This window comes from Ranitomeya imitator, chromosome 10 (assembly GCF_032444005.1).
Source record: "Ranitomeya imitator isolate aRanImi1 chromosome 10, aRanImi1.pri, whole genome shotgun sequence".
NCBI classification, from domain to species: domain Eukaryota; kingdom Metazoa; phylum Chordata; class Amphibia; order Anura; family Dendrobatidae; genus Ranitomeya; species Ranitomeya imitator.
The window spans coordinates 110824605-110845619 of record NC_091291.1 but is presented as its reverse complement, the minus strand read 5'-3'; the positions used below and the strand labels follow the sequence as shown (position 1 = coordinate 110845619).

The window sequence follows — 21015 nt, the reverse complement described above, 5'->3', positions numbered from 1 at the left end:
GTAATTTTCACACTGACCGCTGTTTTTTGTTTGTTTGTTTTTTAATACACACACTTTGTTATTTTAGAAACACATGCACATTAGCCACAATGGTCAAACCCCGACGCTAACTTTTGTAATGAAGCATTCTAATGTGCGTGTGCAAAGTTCATTGCGAAGAAAGAGGGAGCTGGGATTGGTGGATCCTGTGTCATCAGTAGCATAGATGTGTCACCGGTTATTGTAACCCTGCCTTTGATAAGGAGGCTGCCGTAAACTCTTTCTGAAAGAATAGGAAGTGGGAGTCTAAAAAAGAAAAAAAAAAAAAAACCAGTGGCTGGTGTGGTGTTACAATTGCAAAGTTAAAAAACGTAATTTTTTTTTTTTTAATAAAAATCAAGACATGTTAAAAAAGCAAACAACAACAAACAAAAACCTCATTGCCGAAAAAAAAAATACACGTAGAAAAGATCCAATTTAAACAATTGGTTATTTCCGATAAAAACTTCCCTGGGTGTTCATATACACAACATGTATCCATAAAACAGGCCCCTAGATGTAATGGCCACTGAAAATGGCGCTGAAAGATTTACAAAAAAAAAAAAAAACACCCACCATACATAGATGCGGACGTTGCTCTAATGCTCGATAATCACTGGCTTCATCAAAAGGAATTGGAGATCGTAAAAATTAGGTAAACCCAATTGTGTTGATTACCAGGAGTATTCCACCTCCAAATGACGGCTAAAGTCAGAACGAACATTGTGCTGAATCATCTAAAAAAAAGTGAAGTAATCGGATCTTCACGGAACCATCTGCGACATAAAATCTACACCTACAGCAGTAATCGCTCCACTGATCAGTTACCCGGCTGCCGATTATCAGCGCTCCTTACACTGTTTACTAAATATTCGCATAGCAATGACATTTTTAGGATTCCTAAAGAGTTCAGTGCCCGGCGTTCATCATATTGGACCTGACCGGAAAGTATTGCAAAACAACTTCTACTGATGAAATACAATTTAATGCAATTTGGTAAAAAAAATAATAATCTCGTCAAAATGGAAAGTCAACTAAAAAAAATGGCTCTTGGGCTGCTCAAGGGAAACCGGTCAGTTCACCCAACTGTCCCGAAACTGCGACTATAGCCTTATATATGCCATCCTGGATTTTAATAAATATTCTGCATGGAATATACTAATGATGAATCGGTAGTGCCTCAGTGGGTGCCACAGACCACCTCGATACAGTCCTAGTCTTGGTATGATTGCTGGAAATATGCGCGAGATGTGCCGGAGATTCTAAGATGAGGGTTGAGGCTGTCAGTTACGCCTAGGGAGGCGTTATCCTAGGATTTGACACTGAGGTTTGCGACAGGATTTTAAAATTATGTAAAAGTTCAATAATATGACCAAACTAGCAATCTAAAATGACTAAGAACCCTTAAAATTAGGTTTGAAACGCACAGGATAGTATGACTAAACTTTTGCAACCTTATTGTTGCAAAACATACTGATGGCATTGGCTATAGAAGAATTTCTAAACTACTGAAGGTTCCTATCAGCACTGTTTGGGCCATTATCCGGAATTCGAAAGAACAATTTCACCTTAAAACCGGCCACAACTAGATTTCATACAGAGGAATGAAAATAATTAGAAGAGTTGTCCAAGAGGCAAGGACGACCTGTGGAGAGCTGCAAAAAGACCTGGAATCAGCAGGTACAATTGTTTTAAAGAAAACAATAAGTAATGCAGTCAACTTCTATGCACGCTTACTACGCAAGACTCCACTGCTGAACAAAAACATGTTCAAGCTTGTTTGAAGTTTGCTCAAAATTTAGACAAGCTGGTGAAATACTTTGAGAATATAGTCTAGTCAGATGTGACAAAAATTTAACTTTTTGGATGCCATAATACACACCATGTTTGGAGGCCAAAATGCACTGCATATCACCCTGAAAACATCATACCAACAGTGAAGTTTGGAGGTGGAAACATGTTGTGAGGCTGTTTTTTCACCATACGGTCCCGGCAAACTTAATATAATTGAAGGAAGGATAAATGTCTTTGTCCATTTGTCCATTCTTGAAAAAAATCTGCTCCCATCTACCAGGATGACGAAGATGACAAGAGGGTGGACATTTCAGCAAGGTAACGATCCCATGAACACCGCCAAGGAAACTCAATTGGTTTCAGAGAAAGAATAAAGTTGTTAGAATGGCCGATACAATCACCGGACCTGAATCCAATAGAAAATCTATGGAAGGAACTAAAGCTCAGTTCACAGAAGGAGCCCAAGGGACCTTCAGTATGTGAAGTGTATTTGTGTGGAAGAATTGGCTGAATTCGCACCTGAGCAATGCCTGCGACTAGTTTCTCCACACAGGAGGTGTCTTAAAGCTCCTTCACCAACAAAGGCTTTTGTACAAAGTTAATTACATTTCAGTAAGCGTGTTCAATACTTTTCCCTCGTATCATTTCTCAGTACTACACAATTTATGGGCATCTATGGTTTGACTTCTTTGCCTGTGTTGATTGGATGGGTTGTTAGTTGATATCTGGTGAGAATTTCACGTCAATAGCACTTTTAGAAATCTATTTAGAAAATTGGCGACTTGTTAAATGCTTATTTTACCCGCTGCATATAATAAAGAACAGAAAGCTTTTTATACACAAGACGACGAGTGCCGGAACGTTACTTGGATCTAATCCGATTCACCCAGTAGCTGGGTGGAGATTTTTTTTTTCTTTGCAATGTGTATAAATTGCAACGCCTAATGAACCATCTTCCAAGATTTATAGATCAAAGACGACGAGAAGAGGTTTTTTTTTTTTTTTCTTATTCAGTTGTAGAATATTTACCCTGGCCTTCAAATTAGCAGAATATTATTTTTTAAGCGCCAGTATAAAAATACAAAGAAACGAGTCGGATCGCACACAGACTCGATGCCTTCGGAGACCACGGGATGAGTTTACTGTATGAAGAATTTCTTCCAAGCGAGAATATATTTTTTTATATACATCGACCACAATCATCTCTCTCCACCAGTGACTGAAGATGGCATCCAATATTTTAGATTTCCATCATATACAAAGTTATTAAAAAGAAAAAAAAGGAAAAGAAAAGCTTCTGAAAGCAAAAGGCGGCCAACCTGCGCCCCCGAGATGCAAGTAATCCCAAACACGAGACCGGCATGAAGAATATGCAATCACAACACATTGTTTTCATGTTTATCTCAAAACAGGAACATGTTCCGTGAGTCATAGAAATCATTAATTCTTTTGAGCGGAGAAAATAGCAGCCATTCTTAAGCTGCCAGCCAGGCATTTGGTTTCCCAGTTCTTCACAATGGCAAAGAAAAGATACAAAAAAAAAATTACACTCAACCGTTCCGCAACTCCTGACTTCTCGATGTACGGCAGCCGCCTGTAACAATTCATCAAGCAGGAAAGAAACGTAGCCGCAATTACGAGCCCGGGATGATGATGATGATGATGATGATGGTGGCAATTATTTTACAGAGTATCAAAACAATGGGACTTGTTTCCGCACAGCTGTATTCATTTTTTTTAACTAAAAATCCAAACATTCCCACGGACCACCTGAACGCCACATACAAGAGATCATCTCATGGTAGGAATCCAGCCCACCCACCAACTAAGCATCGAGGACCCAGTGGCTGAAAACCCGTAACGATCAGCTGTTATAACGAGGGAGTATAAATACAGTGCCCCTACAGGCGATGTGTAGCATTACAAGGTGGTCAGGGCTTACAAACGGAAGAATCCAGAGTACAGAATACCCTCCTTGATGTCCACAGCCTCCGAAAAATGCAATAAAGTAGTAAATAGTCAAACACTGACCACTGGCTTTACTTTCATATAAAAGGAGCTTTCTAAGCAAAAATAAAGCCAAATGCCTTCATCTGGGAGCGTTCTCTGCAGAGTCGTAACAGATATGTAGATAAGGCTCAGTGTGTAGGAATAGCTGCGCTGTCCAAATCCCAACAGACATGAAGCCTACTGATTAGTTAGGAGGTCAATAAATAACTTCAAGGAAGCAAAAAACATTCTTAAAGAGAAGCCATCTTCAGAAAGTGACCCATTACTTTAATCAAGTTTTTATGTTGTTTATTTAAATATTTTTGGCAAGTTTTTCTCCCCATACCTCAGTTGGTCTTAAAAACGGAAATCTGGCACCGTAATTCTAGGTTCACATTGCGTTAGGGCAGTCCGTTTAGCGCATAGCGCTACGGACTGCGCTAACGCAATGTCCCAAAAGAGATAGCGTTTGCCGATCCCGCTAGCGAGGAACGGACCGCGAACGCTGCAAGCAGCGTTCGAGGTTCGTCACTCAAATGACGACACATCGCTAGCGCACGCCCAATGTGAGCGTGCGCTAGCGATGCGTTCGCCATTACAAGCAATGGCGGCGTTAACGGACTACGTTACACCGCGTAATGCCGCGGTGTAACGTAGTCCGTTTAACGGGTTCACACAACGCAATAACTGGTCACTTTAAACCTAACTTACTGTTTCAGAAAATTCACATGTACATTAGACACAATGAACAGACTGACAGTATTTTTGTATTGAAGCATCTAATGAGTGTGTGCAAAGGTCACTGTGAAGAGAAGGGGAGGAGGTCAGCTGTGACATCACATTGTGATTGGTGGATCCTGTGTTATCAGTCATTGCAATCCTGCCTTTGATAAAGGTACCTTCACACTAAGCGACGCTGCAGCGATCCAGACAACGATCCCGATCGCTGCAGCGTCGCTGTGTGGTCGCTGGAGAGCTGTCACACAGACAGCTCTCCAGCGACCAACGATGCCGAAGTCCCCTGGTAACCAGGGTAAACATTGGGTTACTAAGCGCAGGGCCGCGCTTAGTAACCCGATGTTTACCCTGGTTACCAGCGTAAACGTAAAAAAAACACTACATACTTGCGCTGGAGAGGACAGACGCCAGAATGTAAGTATGTAGTGTTTTTTTTTTTTTTACATTTATGCTGGTAACCAGGGTAAACATCGGGTTACTAAGCGTGGCCCTGCGCTTAGTAACCCGATGTTTACCCTGGTTACCAGTGAAGACATCGCTGAATCGGCGTCACACATGCCGATTCAGCGATGTCAGCGGTTGATCCAGCGACGAAACAAAGTTCTGGACTTCTAGCTCCGACCAGCGATGGCACAGCAGGATCCAGATCGCTGCTGCGTGTCAAACACAACGATATCGCTAGCCAGGACGCTGCAACGTCACGGATCGCTAGCGATATCGTTCAGTGTGAAGGTACCTTAAGGAAACTGATGAGAACTCTTCCTGGAATTACAGGACGTGAGAGAAAAATAATAATCTCCCACCCTTAAAATATAAACAAAACAAAAAAAAACCCTCACCAACAACTCATTGTCAAGTGGACTACCAGTGCCATATTTAGCAAAAAAATAAAAAAATAAAAAATTCCTGAATAGAGAGAAGAAAAAAAATACAATTACATATACAAATATATAAATATATATCTACTATATAATTGTCTAAGGGTCACTTCCATCTGTCCTTCCGTCTGTCTTTCTGTCACGGATACTCATTGGTCGCGGCCTCTGTCTTGTCATGGAATCCAAGTCGCTGATTGGTCGTGGGCGTTTTGCCACAACCATTGCAACGACCAATCAGCGACAGCCACAGTACGGTGACAACATGGCCGCTCCTTCCTCCCCGCAGTCAGTGTCCGCTCCGTCAGCCCTCACACAGGGTTAATGCCAGCGTTACCGGAGCGCACTCTGGTTACGCAGCTATTAACCCTGTGTGACCAACTTTTTATTATTGATGCTGCCTATGCAGCATCAATAGTAAAAAGATCTAATGTTACAAATATTATTATTATTAATAAAAAAAAACGTTATTCTCACCCTCCGACGTGGCACTGTCCTCGGCAGTGCAAGCGGCAGGTTCTGGTGCTAAGGATGCTATGCGAGAAGGACCTGCCATGACGTCACGGTCATGTGACCGCGACGTCATCACAGGTCCTGCGCTCATACCAATCCTAGGACCGGAAGCTGCCGCCTTCACCGCACACAGGCGACAGGACTACAAGGGGCCCTCGGAAGGTGAGTATATGTTTATTTTTTAACCTGTTACATACGTGGCTGGGCAAAATACTACGTGGGCTGGGCAAAATACTACGTGGGCATGCATATTCTAGAATACCTGATGTGTGTATATACTGTAATATATTTTAATTACGGTATATATAAACTAATGGTGTATAGTCTTATTACAATAATTTTTTTTTTACATATTCATTGGAGCTGAGAAGTCTTATTATTTTTCTTTTATTTAGGGTAAATATGAAATATATGTCATATTTACCTCAAATAAAAAAAATAATAAGACTTCCCAGCTCCAGTGAATATGTAAAAATAAAGTTATTGCACTAAGACTATAAACTATTTTATTTCAGCATTTTCTCATGCAGAAGTAGAGCATTAAAATGGAAAAATAAAAACTGTATATACTTGGTATTGCCATAATGGTACGGATTGAAAAAAAATATACCGCATCATTTATACCACATGGTAACTGGCGCAATGTGCAAAAGAAATAAGACATGGCGTTAAGAATCCGATAAAAACGTGAGCAGATTGCTTTCAGAAAAAGTCCGGTTTTGTTCAGGAAATTTCTGCAAAGAATCCTGAACGTGTGCACATAGCCTAAAACCTTAAGGACAGAAAATAAATAAAAGAACAAAAAACAACCTACACCAGCCTTGGTGGAAACAAATAGACATCTCAGAATGATAGTCAGCGACAGGTCGTCAGTGTCACCAGATTTTCTAGTTTGTAGATCTTCAGAACAGCAGTCGTAAAAGTTTATAAACCAGAATATCTGGTAAGGATGTCGCCCTCTCCTTTAATCGTCCAGAAGAACGTAAAGACTTTCCTGAGGGCAAAACACAAAAGAAAAACTGGATGGGCCGTCCAGAATGTACAACAGCCTGGAGCCTCCATCATCGTTCCCTCTTCACCTGCTCAATGTCCTCCCCATGCTTTAATCACAGATAGGGCGGCAATGAAGAGGAGCCGGAATGTAATTACCACAACCACTAACGACTTCATCCATTATGGCACTTTTTAACTAAACCAAGGGAAGCGTTAAGTATCTGCACAATATAGGCTACAGTCACACACAGCGTAAAAATGTGAGGCTGATTCTAGGAATGATGGGCAAGAGCCGTATGTTGTGAAGATGCCACAGATCTCCATCTTCATTCATTGCAAAAAGTGGTTCAGTATCAATAACAGCGGGTTTCATTGTAGGTATTGGTGCAGAATTGGCTTTAAGAGGCTGTCCACTACTGTTTGGCCACAGTGATAGCGTGACAATGTCACACAATCCCCGGGAGAGACAGTGCCAACACTAGATGTTGAGATCTATTCTCTAAAACAGAAGCCAATTACGAGTCATCGAAGACCATCGGACGCCATTGTACAAAGGATTCCGCACATCGTTATGGCCGAAAGCAATTGTAGAGCAAATGTGAAGACAGTCAAAAACCAATGAATGAGCAAAAGTAGATGTAATAATGTAAAAGATAAAAGTTTTTGTAATTTGTCTTTAAAAAAGTCAGGCTACAGTTGATAATTAGACCCAACCACACCGCCTCCTAAAAAAAAGGAAACAAACCACAAGATACAAAAGTCACAAGTAAAGGAAAAACGTATCAAAACCGATGCAACCGATCTGCTCCTGCCACATCTATCAGAGGCCTGTCGGAAAATGAAGACAGCACCTTTGTGGGTTGTGATGGGCGATTACCTTTAGGACACGACCCCTTATCCACCCTCTCCCACCCCAAGAAGCCATGATCAGCCCCTGACCGGCATCCAATAGACTTCTTCACGTTTTCTAGCTTTCTTAACTTTCATTAAAAATTTTTTAAAAAACATGATAAAAGTGACTACGCAACGAAGCGCAGAATTATTTACACTTAGAAAGTCTCTATTGTATCGTATAATAATCCTACCGCCCCCACATGTGCAATAATAAACAGAAAAAAAAACAAACAAAACTTGTTTATTAGAATTTCTAGACTTTCAACAACAACCTTTCATTTCCTGCCACATAACCGCCGCAGCGGGCGACATGGAGGGGAGCCGTAATTAAAACGTGAAATGTGTCAAATATACACTACAGTGAGATAAAAGTAAATGACATCATCAGGAAAATCACATCAGTAGGGAGAAAGAAAAAAAAAAAAAGCAGCAAAAGGCATCAGATGACATTTAATACAACTGTGTGCCGAGATACTACAGGTTTATCGCGGGGCTTGTAGGATTATTAATTAGGATGATGATGAAGAGGAGCAGTTATTAAATCATTCAACGAACCCGATGTCCCTGACAAAGGCAGACACTAAATCACCGCAACATATAATGCAATAAGACAATGTACTGTATGAAGCTAATGCAGAAGACGTGGCGGCATTGCACATTGCGGCTTATCCGAGACACGCACAGATATAGACTGGATAATGGCATGCGCCACTGTGCGCCCACCTGACCCGCCGGGGGGCTTCTCATTTGTGGTTCTCTCTTCATATGGGGATAGAATTGACGTTCCTTTAGAGTTAACAGAAAGAAGCAATGCCTATAGGACAATTCTTTCCAGATGCACTATATGGCGGCACTGGAGAATCTGTGTGTAATATGGAAGACTTGTGTGCTACCATACAAAACCCATGCACCATAAAACCTAAAAAGGTTGGTTCTGTAGAATTATAGGACTTAAAGACGCACTCCTGCTCTCAAAGTTTGTACACCCATTAATATATTGCAGTCATCATATTATACAGCACTGTGTACTTACAATTGCTCATTTTCCCCTTTCTACTCAGTTAATTTGTCTCTTTTCCCATTAGGTCTTTGACATCACATGATTACAAACTGGCTAGCTGAATCTTTTAAGCCCTATGTATAAACAGGAGGTCTGTTTTCACTGTACGAGTCATCATTAGAACTACAATTCTACTCCTTGGCAGAACAGCTCCAACCCTGATCAACTCCTGACCAGAGATGTGCGAAAGTGCTCGGAAAAGGTGTTATCTGAGCATTCTCTGATGCTAAGTGTCTTCCGCTTGCTCGAATAAAATATTCGAGTCCCCACGGCAGCTGTTCGACAGCCGCAACACATGTAGGAATTTCCTGTTTGTTTGGAATTCCCTGCATGCGTTGCAGAAGTCGAACAGCCACGAAACATGCAGGCGCATTATTTCGAGTACACCAAAGTCACTCAGTTTACACCCACTAATCATTATTCCTGACACATCTACTCAGCTTCTCCCCCCCTGCCAGGGACTTTGAAGTGGTGTAAAAGTGTAGTTCTAATGATAACTCATGCAGGGAAAACAGACCTCTAGTTTCTACATAGAACTTAGAAAAATTCAGCTACCGTAGTCTGTTTTTAATCACATGATCTAATTGAAAAGAGAAGCATTAGCTGGGTAGAAAGGCAAAATGAGCAATTGCAAAAGGTATATACGGTAATATGATGACTGCAACATATTAAGAGGATAAAAGCTTAGATGGGAGGAGGAGGAACGCTTCTTAAAAAGGGGGGTATCTAACTTTTGAGGATTATTTTTGCAATTGGATTACATTAAGTCATTTTGCAATATTTCCCTTCAAAGGCCTCTGTGCTGCACGGTGGCTCAGTGGTCATCATCATTGCGTTACATTGCAGGGGTCCTGGGTTCAAATCCCACCATGACAACATCTGCAAGGAGTTTGTATGTTCTGCCCCTGTTTGCGTGGGTTTCCTTCAGGTTCTCTGGTTTCCTCCCACGTTCCAAACATATAACGATAGCGAATTTAGAGTCTGAGCCCCGATGAGGACAGTGATGAAAAATCTTTAAAGCGCTGCGGAATATGATGGTGCTATATAAGTAAATAATAAATAACATCGTCTATTGCTAGCTGCAAAACGAGTTAACTGAGAATCCGGCAGTGAGCTCCTTCTGACTGTCACATTTTGGACTTTTTTCCCCACATTCTCAGCTGATTAATGACCAGTTAAATGAGCAAAAGCCAAATTTTTAAACCAAATCCAATTGCAAAAATTAATTTTTAGCACCAAAAACGCATTTAAGTAAAAGTAAATCTACAAAGGGAATTCTACATCTTAGACAAATCTATACTGAGTGCCCCATGCGGCCAACTGTTGTGGGGTCCCTACTTTGGGTAGTGGCAAGTGAACTGTGATGATGGGCTGTGGTGACCCCCCCAAATGGAATCAATAAAGGAAGGTAAAAACCAACAGGGGCTCTGAATAGGACCCCAAAGATTCCTGTTTCTGGGGTACCTACTATTAGAAAAGTGGAAGAGCGAGCAAGATAGTCTGCAGCGCTTCCCCCCCTAGAGCTCAGAAATCCTGGCAGAGAGCGTGAATGCAACAAGTGATACAATAAGACAGAAAATATGTTACTTTATGAATCTATGATACATTATATCCTGACGGCAGATATAAAACCCAAGAGGAAAGTTAGGAATAATTTAGATCGGTGTCCGTCAGCTGAATAATGTCACAAATCATTGAGACGTTTCCATAGACTGCGGCGGGCAGCGCTCCCCAGACACTAGCTCCGAGCTGTGAATGTCACCAGCGATTTCTCGCAAACACCAGGGTGACTGCCTGCAACGGTCACAGGCTGAGGTCTACAAATGTCGCGGGATCCATGTCGTGTACCTATGAAAGAATGGCCGGCGGTGGGGGGAGGGGCAGAGAACACACTATGTATAATTGCAGCTTGTGATGACAGCCTAGAATGATGACAGCCCCCTCTGTGCGCAGTAACAACGCCACAGCCTCTGCAGCGCCATCACAGGTGGACCCTTGCCTTATAGCGGCTCCAGAAATTAGGGACCATGCCCAGACCCTTATTTCTACAGAACGGCATTATTTACAATGTCAACCACCATATTGCAGCTTTTTTTTTAGCATTAAAACCACCCCATGGATCTCCTCTGCCGCCTCCACGTGTGAATATACCCTACTGTCAGCAACAACCAGCGCCTCCGCGTGTCAAGGCTGCGCCATTGCTCCTTTCCATACACAACTCTTAAAGGGCTTGTTCACACATAGCATTTTTTTGAAATTTTTTTTAATCTTTTTACGCAAAACAAAATAAGCGTTTTATGGTAACAGTGAGATTTCTAAAGCATCACTAAGGCTACGTTCAGACTAGCGTTGTGCGCCGCTGCGTCGGCGACGCACAACGCACCGAAAAACGCGCCAAAACGCACGCAAAAAACGCTGCGTTTTGCGACGCGTGCGTCGTTTTTTGCCGAAAATCGGACGCAAGAAAAATGCAACTTGTTGCGTTTTCTTGGTCCGACGCTTGCGGCAAAAAAGACGCACGCGTCGCAAAACGCAACAAGCAAAAACGCATGCGTCCCCCATGTTAAACATAGGGGCGCATGACGCAGACTAGCACAACGCTAGTCTGAACGTAGCCTATCTTGGCACATTTTCACCACAGCGTGGCAATAACGGTCGGCCATATTCACAGCATGGGTTACTTTAATAGGATTTTTTTTTTTTTTTTAAGCGTTAAAGATTGCTGTTTTTTTGCAACATTTTTGGAAAATATCCTTCCACAATTATATATATATATATATATATATATATATATATATATATATATATATTTTATATACACACAAAATGTGCTACCAATGGATAATTTTATTTTATTAGGATTTTTTTTTATTTTTTATAAAATCAGTAGTCACTGTATTTTTGCAACATTTTTTTGGAAAAAAAAAAAAATTAAAATAAAAATTAGGCCGTACTCACATGATAGGCTGCCGATGGGTTATTTCACAGGATTTTCCATCAACGCAGTAAAAGTATTTATTTTTTTGGATTGCAAGATTTTTGTATTTTTATTTGCAAGATTTTTGGAAAATCGTGGCAAAAAAACCCCCAAAACCCCGAAACACCCCACGAGACAAATCGGCAACGCATCGTGTGCACGTGGTGTATCCCGCTAACGTCATGTGACAGTGCAAGAAAAACGGCGCACCAAGTCACCCTCAAAAAAATAAAATAAAATAATAAAAACCCCTAACAAAGAAGAAGTAGATAATTCCGAAAAGTTTTAGTTTTTTTTTTGTAAAAAAATAAACAAATAAAAAAAGATTTTTTGTTTTCATGAGAATTTGTATCTTCTCGGAGCTGATATTTAAATGTATTGTTCAGAATTGATATTTTGTAAATAAATAAATATAAAAATAAACAACCTTGTGACAACAAAGGGTTAAGCTTTGGGAATAAAACTTTCTGGTGACACATTGTATCCGCAGAGGAGCATGCGGCGGGGACCGGGGGCAGCGCGGGGACCGGGGGCTGCCGCCTCCTCTGGGGGTCCTTACCTTGGCTGTTGTGCTGGTTGTTCTCCATGACCCCGGGGTCTGCGCTGTTCAGCTCCGCCAGTCTCCGGTTGGTGGCCGTCAGCTCGGTCCTCAGGTTGGTCACCTCCTGGCTCGCTGACTGGATGGCGCCATCTATCCTGAGGGCCAGCTGCTTGTTATCCTCCATCATTCGCAGGATGTTGGCCTGTGGAGAGGGGAGACAGAGAGCGGCATGGTGGGTACGGGGAGCACGCACACACCGGCAGCTGCACACACCGGGAGCTGCGCACCGCCCCGGCTCCACTGAAGGAATGAGCGGCGGGCACTGCAGGAGACACAGCGCGCAGCACACGGCCTCTTTAAATGGAACCTACCACTGCTGAATAGGGGAGTCCGCGCACAGCATTTAGAGCATTTCGACCGCAATACGTTACCTACATCATTTCCATAACGCAGAGAGACATAGAGGGGATCTCACAGACAGCGTACACTGTAATCCAGTCACATGTCCGTATAATAACACCTCTTATTACCGGGACAGATGTGTCCTCCCCCCTCCCGGAGGAGATGTTGGCCGCTTCCCTCCGTACTCACTCCTGAGCGCAGTTTCTTCCTTTTCCCGTGTTCATTATTTATTCAATGCTGAGTCCCCAAGACAAACCATTTCCCCGGCGGGGGCGCGCGGCTCCGTCCTGCTGCTGTGGACGGACGCATTTGTCAGGAATGGCGCAGGGTTTAGGACTAATGTTAGGGACACGTCACAGGCACAAGCTCATGAGCCGGCTCCGACCTGGCCTCACACACTGCGCTATCATTAGGGGAGGTAATTAGGGGGCTCGTTAGCTGGGCACGTGTAGTACTGATAATGGGGGGCCGGGGCGCAACCGGCTCTAGTAATGGGGCACTCTGCCTAGCACTGGTAATGGGGGATCACTGGTAATGGGGCTCTGCCTAGCACTGGTAATGGGGGATCACTGGCACTGGTAGAGGCACAACTTGTAATGGGGTACACTGTCTAGCATTGGTAGTAGAGTCACCACTGGTAATGGGGCTCTCTGCCTACCATTGGTAGTAGGGGGGATAACTGGTAATGGGGCTCTGTCTAGCATTAGTAGTAGGGTCACAACTGGTAATGGGTCACCGCCTAGCACTGGTAGTAGGGAAATAACTGGTAATGGGGCTCTGTTTAGCACCGGCAGTGAGGGGGATAACTGGTAATGGGTCACCGCCTAGCACTGGTAGTAGGGAAATAACTGGTAATGGGGCTCTGTTTAGCACCGGCAGTGAGGGGGATAACTGGTAATGGGGTACTCTGTCGAGCATTAGTAGTAGGGTCACAACTGGTAATGGGGCACACTGCCTAGCACTGGTAGTAGGGGGGATAACTGGCACTGGTATTAGGGGCACAACTTGTAATGGGGTACTCTGTCTAGCATTGGTAGTAGGGTCACCACTGGTAATGGGGCTCTGTCTAGCACTGGTAATGGAACACTTTGTATAGCACTGGTAGTAGGGGCACAACTGGTATGGGGTACTCTGTCTAGCATTGGTAGTAGGGTCACACCTAGTAATGGGGCTCTGCCTAGCACTGGTAGTAGGGGGATAACTGGCACTGGTAGTATGGGCACAACTGGTATGAGGTACTCTGTCTAGCATTGGTAGTAGGGTCACAACTGGGAATGGGGCTCTGCCTAGCACTGGTAATGGTGGATAACTGGCACTGGTAGTAGGGGCACAACTGGTATGAGGTACTCTGTCTAGCATTGGTAGTAGGGTCACCACTGGTAATGGGGCTCTGCCTAGCACTGGTAATGGTGGATAACTGGCACTGGTAGTAAGAGCACATCTAGCACTGGTCGTAGGGACACAACTGGTAATGAGGCAATGTCTAGCACTGGTGGTAGGGCACAACTGGCACTGATAATGGGGCTATGTCTAGCACTGGTATTAATGGCTCAACTGGCACTGGTAATGTGGGCACTCCTGGGTATGTGGATATAAGGCGAGGGGCAATAAACTTTAGTTTACCTCCCATGAAAAAAATGGTGACAGTGTCTGACACTATTTATGAGGTGTTCTGGTCGCTCTGGCTACTAATGAGGACCCTCTTTTTTAGGGGGGACACGATAGTGCCCTTTAGGAGGGACTCTGACTAGGACTATTGATGGGGACCCTGGCATGGTTTATGGGGTCACACTGAATAGTACTATTTGTAGGGGCACTCTGTTACCCCTTAGAAGGGACTCTGGCTAGGACTATTTATGGGGATACTCTACCTGGCAACGTTTAGGGGGCACTCTCCTTATTTATGGGGACATTCTGCTGGCTAGGACTATTCATGGTAATACTGAGCCCGGAACAGTTTAAAGGGCATCTTGACTAGGACTATTGATTGGGACCCTGGCACGGTTTAGGGGTCACGCGGATTATTATTATTTACGGGGGCACTCTGTTACCCCTTAGAATGGACTCTAGCTAGGACTAGTTACTTATAATCAGGGTGACATGTTCTAGAAATCACCCAGAGCACTTCTTGCTGGGTTAGTGGGGCTTCATTGTTTATCAGGATTATGGGAAAGCTGGGTGACAAATCTTGGAGGATCCACAACTAAATAGGAGCCTTTGATTTTCAGGGGGGACGCTAGTCACGTCTCTGGGTTTTTGCCCCCATTAGATACAATTTCTTCTCCTAGCCCCGTCTTAGTCTCTGCTTTAAATTGTTCCCGAGTCGCCATCTGACATCTTCCGTACGTAGATGATAATTTCATGCTCACACCCATGTTGATCACATCCATCTGTAACACGTCTGGAGCGCTCGCCTGCTGACTTTCACACAGAATTCCCGCATGTATTCATCTACACAACAATTTTCTGCATGTGCGAACACTGGATGTTATACCGTGGAAAGACATCAAGCAGAAATTAGAGGCTGCTACAAGAATGTGCATACGTGCGACGGAGACATCTCTATAGCTGCTCTGTGGCCATATACCACGTGTAGGATAATAATCACATGCACAAATTATGCATTTAATTGGGTTTTATAGAGATGTACCAGAACTGAGTCACTTAGATGGAGCACGGTTGAGTTTAAAGAGTCACTTCAAAAAAATTGAATTAATTACCTTGCAAAATCCCTGCTCTCTTCTGATTCTGACGCTCTTTTCTGTTTTGCGCTACATCGCTGCATTGCAGAGATATTAACGTTTGTTGCTTTTGGAGCGCAGTATGTGAAATCTCTGCTTGTAGTTTAACTCAATGTTTATTCAGAGTCTTCTCTAGGGGCATGCTTTACTCCTCCCTCTCAGACACTGCCAATCACAACAAGGCTGATCTAGCTGATTGGCAGCATCTGGGAGTGAAGGGTAAAAGTGTACGCCCCTAGAGAAGACTCTGGAGAAACGCCCAGTTGGACTATCAAGCAGAGATTTCACATAAGGCGCTTCAAAAGCAACAAATGTGAATATCTCTGCAACGGAGCAACGCAAAGCGGCAGGATCAGGAGCGCTCAGGGATTTTGACAAGATGTTTAAATACATTTTTTGTGTGCAAGTGACGGGTCCTCTTAATGTATTTTTTGTTTTCATAGGACTGCAGGACAATCTGCTACCTTATTCTATAAGGGTTTGTGTAGGACAGATTTTGCTGGCATTTTGTCAGGTTATACCATCAATGTGTAAAGGAGAGGGGATGAGTGAAATTCAGCACAACCCTTAGAGAAGACTCTGGAGAAGCGCCCAGTTGGACTATCAAGCAGAAATTTCACATACGGCATTTCAAAAGCAACACATGTGACTATCTCTGCAATGGAGTGACACAACACAAAGCGGAAAAAAGGGGCAGGATCAGGAGCGCTCAGGGATTTTTACAAGATGTTTAAATAATTTTTTGGCGCAAGGGACAGGTCCTCTAATGTAATTTTTTTTTAAATAGGACTGCAGGACAATTTGCTACCTTATTCTATAGGGGTTTGTCTAGGACACATTTTGCTGGCATTTTGACAGGTTATACCATCAATGTGTGAAGGAGAGGGGAAGAGTGAAATTCAGCATGGTCCTTAGAAAAGATTCTGGAGAAATGCCCAGTTGGACTATCAAGCAGAGATTTCACATACGGCATTTCAAAAGTAACAAATTTGAATATCTCTGCAACGGAGCGATGCAACGCAAAGCGGAAAAAAGTGGCAGAATCAGGAGCGCTCAGGGATTTTACAAGATGTTTAAATCAATTTTTTGCACAAGTGACAGGTCCTCTAATTTCTTTTTTTTTAATTTACATAGGACTGCAGGAAAAGCTACTACCTTATTCTGTAGGGTTTCTCTGGGACAGGTTTAGTTGGCGTTTTGATAGGTTATACCATCAATGTGTGATTGTTAGATAACTTGGCCAATCTCTGGTTAGACACAACACTGGGAATACACACTGGCTTTGGCCACACCGTACTCCACAATGCCAACTCAGACCTAGACTTGGGTGTATCGTGCCGTGCTAAAGGTCTGAAACCACTATCAGATCCAACTGGGAAACAGGGTGTAGTTTCACCTAAATATCTATCATGACAGTTTTGGCAATAACAAAGAAGGCAGATCTGGACCGGAGTGTCCTACAACCGCCATCATAGTGTGTGGACAACACAGTCCAAAGCGTCAAATGAGACATTCAGCGCTGCTTCATCTGTAATAATAGGGCTTATCTAGCTCCTATTTCCCACTCCCTGTGCCGCAGAGGGTGTCCATTGGCTGCATTCTGCATTCATGTGTTTTTTTGTCCAGTTGCTGTGGGTAACCTTTTGAAAACACTGGTGGAATGCAGGAGATGAGCCCGCCACCACCCGCAACCCCGCACATCCCTCCTTCCCCCAATATCAGCACCGTAAACACTAAGTCTAGGCTTGTAGCATAGGTCACTGGATGCATCTACTTAAGTTTTCTTCCAAAGTTTTTTTTAAGTGACTGTTACTTCTAATCTTCCATTATTTCTTTGTTTAAATTCTTAGCATTTTTGTATTCATAGGGCTTTATATAGCAATAAGGTCATTATAATGGTCCCGATTCATCAAAATTGGTGTTCTAGTGCTCCAGTCTTGATAAACTGTGCACCTCAAAATTTTTGCGTTTTTATACGCCAGAATTTTCATGAAAAGATCTTGATGAATTACGGCCAAAATGTTTATGTTGTTAAGTTTTTAAAAATTACAGGTAGCTAATTCTTTCCTAAGGTCTGGGAAAGTCAGGTGACAACTAATATGTCGGCCATTATAGATCTTCCCACCAAAGCTTTCATCCAACTTTTCCAAACTGTTAAATAGCAAAACTAGCTACAGTATGTATTTACACCATGAGTGACATCTGACAAAGCTTCTACCAAGACACGAGCCAAAGTTTTGGCAGGGAGCACGCGAAGGGGCTTTCCTCCATTTCTGACACTACCATTCATCTCTGTGCAGACGGATGCGGTGTGCTTGTAATATTTTTGGGAATGGGGACATGAAAAGACTGATTGGCAGTGCACTAGAAATAATACCCGGTCCATTGAATGAACCACCACTGACATCTCCTATGATGATAAAAATTACAAAACAGTAATGTCTTGATTTCTGGCACCACTCCCTATTTATACTACTATTGTGCTCTCTACTGAAACTACTCCCTATTTATACTACTATTGTGCTCTCTAATGGCACCACTCCCTATTTATACTACTATTGTGCTCTTTACTGGCGCCACTCCCTATTTATAAACACTATTGTGCTCTCTACTGGCACCACTCCCTATTTATACTACTATTATGCTCTCTTCTGGCACCACTCCCTATTTATACTACTATTATGCTCTCTTCTGGCACCACTCCCTATTTATACTACTATTGTGCTCTCTTCTGGCACTACTCCAATTCATACTACTATTGTGCTCTCTAATGGCGCTACTCCCTATTTATACTACTATTGTGCTCTCTACTGGCACCACTCCCTATTTATAACTACAATTGTGCTCTCTACTGGCACCACTGCCTATTTAAAACTACTACTTTGCTCTCTACTGGCACCACTCCCTATTTATACTACTATTGTGCTCTCTAATGGTGCCACTCCCTATTTATACTACAATTGTGCTCTCTACTTGCACCACTCCCTATTTATAACTACAATTGTGCTCTCTACTGGCACCACTGCCTATTTAAAACTACTATTTTGCTCTCTACTGGCACCACTCCCTATTTATACTACTATTGTGCTCTCTTCTGCACCACTCCCTATTTATAACTACAATTGTGCTCTCTACTGGCACCACTGACTATTTAAAACTACTATTTTGCTCTCTACTGGCACCACTCCCTATTTATACTACTATTGTGCTCTCCTCTGGCGCCACTCCCTATTTATAACTACTTTTGTGCTCTCTACTGGCACCACTCCCTATTTATACTACTATTGTGCTCTCTAATGGCACCACTCCCTATTTATACTATTATTATGCTCTCTACTGGCACCACTCCCTATTTATACTACTATTGTGCTCTCTACTGGTGCCACTCCCTATTTATACTACTGTTGTGCTCTCTTCTGGCACCACTCCCTATTTATACTACTATTGTGCTCTTATGTAGTGGTGCCCAAGCATAATGCCCATGGTGAAATTGCATCACCTTTATTCCCTTTAGTTGCCCCGATTAATCAAGTTACAGATGCAAGTGTCAGGATGGGACTCTTCACTTTTTAAAGGGATTATACAGAAGGATTGTGTCTTCCTTCAAAGAGAGCACCACCCGTCACCACAGGTTGTAAGCGGTATTGCAGCTCAACCCTATTCACTTCAGTGGAACTGAAATACCAGACACCACTCATGGACAGCTTTGACTCTGCTTGAAGGGTCCTGATCCCCATTCTACAAAGTAAAGTGGCGTTAAACTGCCACATTTAGGTGGAAGAGAGAAACTCTCTCAGCTGGTTGGAGAAAGGAGTAAAAGTGGCTGGACAATTAATTGCCTGTAAAAAAATAAAAGTATCAAATGATCTTTATGATCTTTCTAGAGTCACTTTACAAGCCCAGAGTGTTATCATTTGCATGTATTTCCGGTAAAAAAAAAATCCATAGATCAGTAGGAGCTTGTAAATACAAGCAATTTTGTAATTTACTATTTATTAAAATTTGCAGCCATTCTTGAGATATTAACACTTTTCTTTTGTTGACAGCTTGTTACCTTGGAGACCGACCACCCCTGCGGAACTGCAGAACATGTTCAATGCTTATAAGCTCTTTTCTATTGAGTTTATAAGCACTGTTTTCAAGCAGGCCAGGATCACTGGAAGGAGCTGTTACCTCCTAATCTCGGCCAGCTTCTGATGAGTGCTTACAAGTTAGACCGCAGCGGTGGTCGGTGTCCTTAGAAACAAGCTGTAAACAAAAGAAAAGTGTTACGATCTTACGGCTGCAATTTTTAAAAGAAATAAAATGCAAAAGCGTTTGTTTTTCCAGCACGATCCGACAATATTCGACTATGAGGCTGGGAATAAACCTTTAATGTCTTGCCATGATAAATCATCTTTTAGAAATAAAGTTTATTTTCATCAAATAACAAGCAGGTCACATGAAGTCCTTTTAAAAATTTTCAAGCAAGACATGATGGATGATTTATTCGTACAATTGTCTCGCAGAGATGGATGATTCTTTGTGTAAAATCTGTGCGATTATTTTCTTCTCCTTTTCTTCCTGAGCGCTGCAGGGGGAAGTTTTTTGGAAAGGAGCCACACTTCTCCGACTTACTGTAGTCCTGACCAAGATCCTTATCAGAACTTGTAGCCTCCATGTTCACAATACTGATAGTCCATCTTTAGCACAGGTCTTCAATATCCGATCAGTCCAGCTTGGACTCTCTACATCCCCCCAAATTAAGCTTCTTCAAGGACCTGCAGCCTCTTCTCTGTTTACCTGTAGACAATGCAGCATTGTCCTATTTACTTCAATGGAACAATGCTGTAAAAGTCGCTCCAGTATTTGCTAAGTGTTACAGCCATTTTAAACAATTTTTTAGCCAGGGGTGCAGTGCCGAAAGTCAGACCCCCACGCATGACCTACTGTATCTTAGAGAAACATTTGCATGCTTTTCCAACAAAATTGGATAGACCAGCCCCAATGATGCCTGTGCTGTATTTACCCTGCAGTAGAGAATGGCAGAGGAGACATGGGTCAGATCTACTACCGCCTGGAAAATGGACACCGATTGTAAATATGGAAGGAGCAGAGCAGAGGCAATAAGCTATATTGCCTATAAATTAGCAAATACCTGCTTACTTTATCCAGCGCTGGCACATTGCGGTCATTGACCGCTCCTGCCGGCGATTCAGCTGCTCCACGTCAACAGAGAAGCTCTTCTTCTTTAGGCCGCTCTGTCGACAGGGTGTGACTGCCTGTGTAATGCTGATTGACAGCTGGCTTCCTGCAGTTAGACAGCTGTCAATCAACATGATGTCAGCAGTCACACTCTGCCAACAAAGCAGAGCGGAAGAGAAGCCGTAACGTCAACAGATGTTGCAGGATCGCCGGCGGGATCGATTACTTACCGCTCTGTGCCGGCAGAGATGTTGATTGATGGGTGTCGGACTGTTGGGTCCAATCGGCAGATTAGG

At 42.9% G+C, this 21015-nt stretch overlaps 1 protein-coding gene across 8 annotated transcripts in view; it reads right to left on the bottom strand.

Annotated features, from left to right (window-relative positions):
* Positions 1 to 21015, bottom strand: part of KAZN (kazrin, periplakin interacting protein) — a 563875-nt gene that overhangs the window by 186368 nt on the left and 356492 nt on the right. For 7 of the 8 annotated variants that reach the window (XM_069741503.1, XM_069741507.1, XM_069741499.1 and 4 more), the window contains exon 3: positions 12411 to 12594. In XM_069741503.1, the coding sequence (XP_069597604.1) occupies positions 12411 to 12594 (184 nt within the window). Of the gene's footprint in view, positions 1 to 12410; positions 12768 to 21015 lie in introns of those variants that run through there. The other variant, XM_069741504.1, reaches the window with a different exon arrangement.